Source organism: Nanorana parkeri, unplaced genomic scaffold (genome assembly GCF_000935625.1).
Source record: "Nanorana parkeri isolate BGI_ZX_2015 unplaced genomic scaffold, ASM93562v1 scaffold897, whole genome shotgun sequence".
NCBI classification, from domain to species: Eukaryota; Metazoa; Chordata; class Amphibia; order Anura; family Dicroglossidae; genus Nanorana; species Nanorana parkeri.
In genome coordinates, this window is record NW_017307165.1 from 144,877 (window position 1) to 145,319 (window position 443).

The 443-nt window shown below is 42.2% G+C and overlaps 1 protein-coding gene across 1 annotated transcript in view; it reads left to right on the plus strand.

Moving 5' to 3' along the window:
* Positions 1-443, plus strand: part of KRTCAP2 (keratinocyte associated protein 2) — a 2,946-nt gene that overhangs the window by 999 nt on the left and 1,504 nt on the right. Inside the window, exon 2 of the mRNA XM_018565864.1 lies at positions 30-79. Within this exon, the coding sequence (XP_018421366.1) occupies positions 30-79 (50 nt within the window). The remainder of the gene's footprint in view (positions 1-29; positions 80-443) is intronic.

The following is a 443-nucleotide window of genomic DNA, read 5'->3' on the forward strand; positions in this document are numbered from 1 at the left end:
GTGGATCGGAGGCAGAAGTGATGGGTGAGATTCGGTTGGGTCGTTGGTGGGGTGTTTTTGTCGGTATATTATTTCGGTTGTGGTGGTGGGAGGTGCTCTCAGTCTACATGTGGAGTAGGTGGATAGCGATGACGTGTCCCTCTGTGACATGGAGTTCCACACACACAGACCTCATACAGATCATCTTCCTGAATGAACGATTCTCCTTCTCTGTATGAGATTCATCGTATTATACAATGATATATATCTCTCTGCTGATCAGTCATTAGATATTTCTATTTCATTGGAGGGGAGTGTACTGAGGTCTTCAGACATTGACTGATGTGTGGAGTTTTGTCTGTGTCATTTCTTTTACGTACTACATAAATCTTATTGTTATAAACAGATAACCTTCTCCGTACATGTCCTGCATTCCTATTACTATTGTCATTGCAGGATAGAGT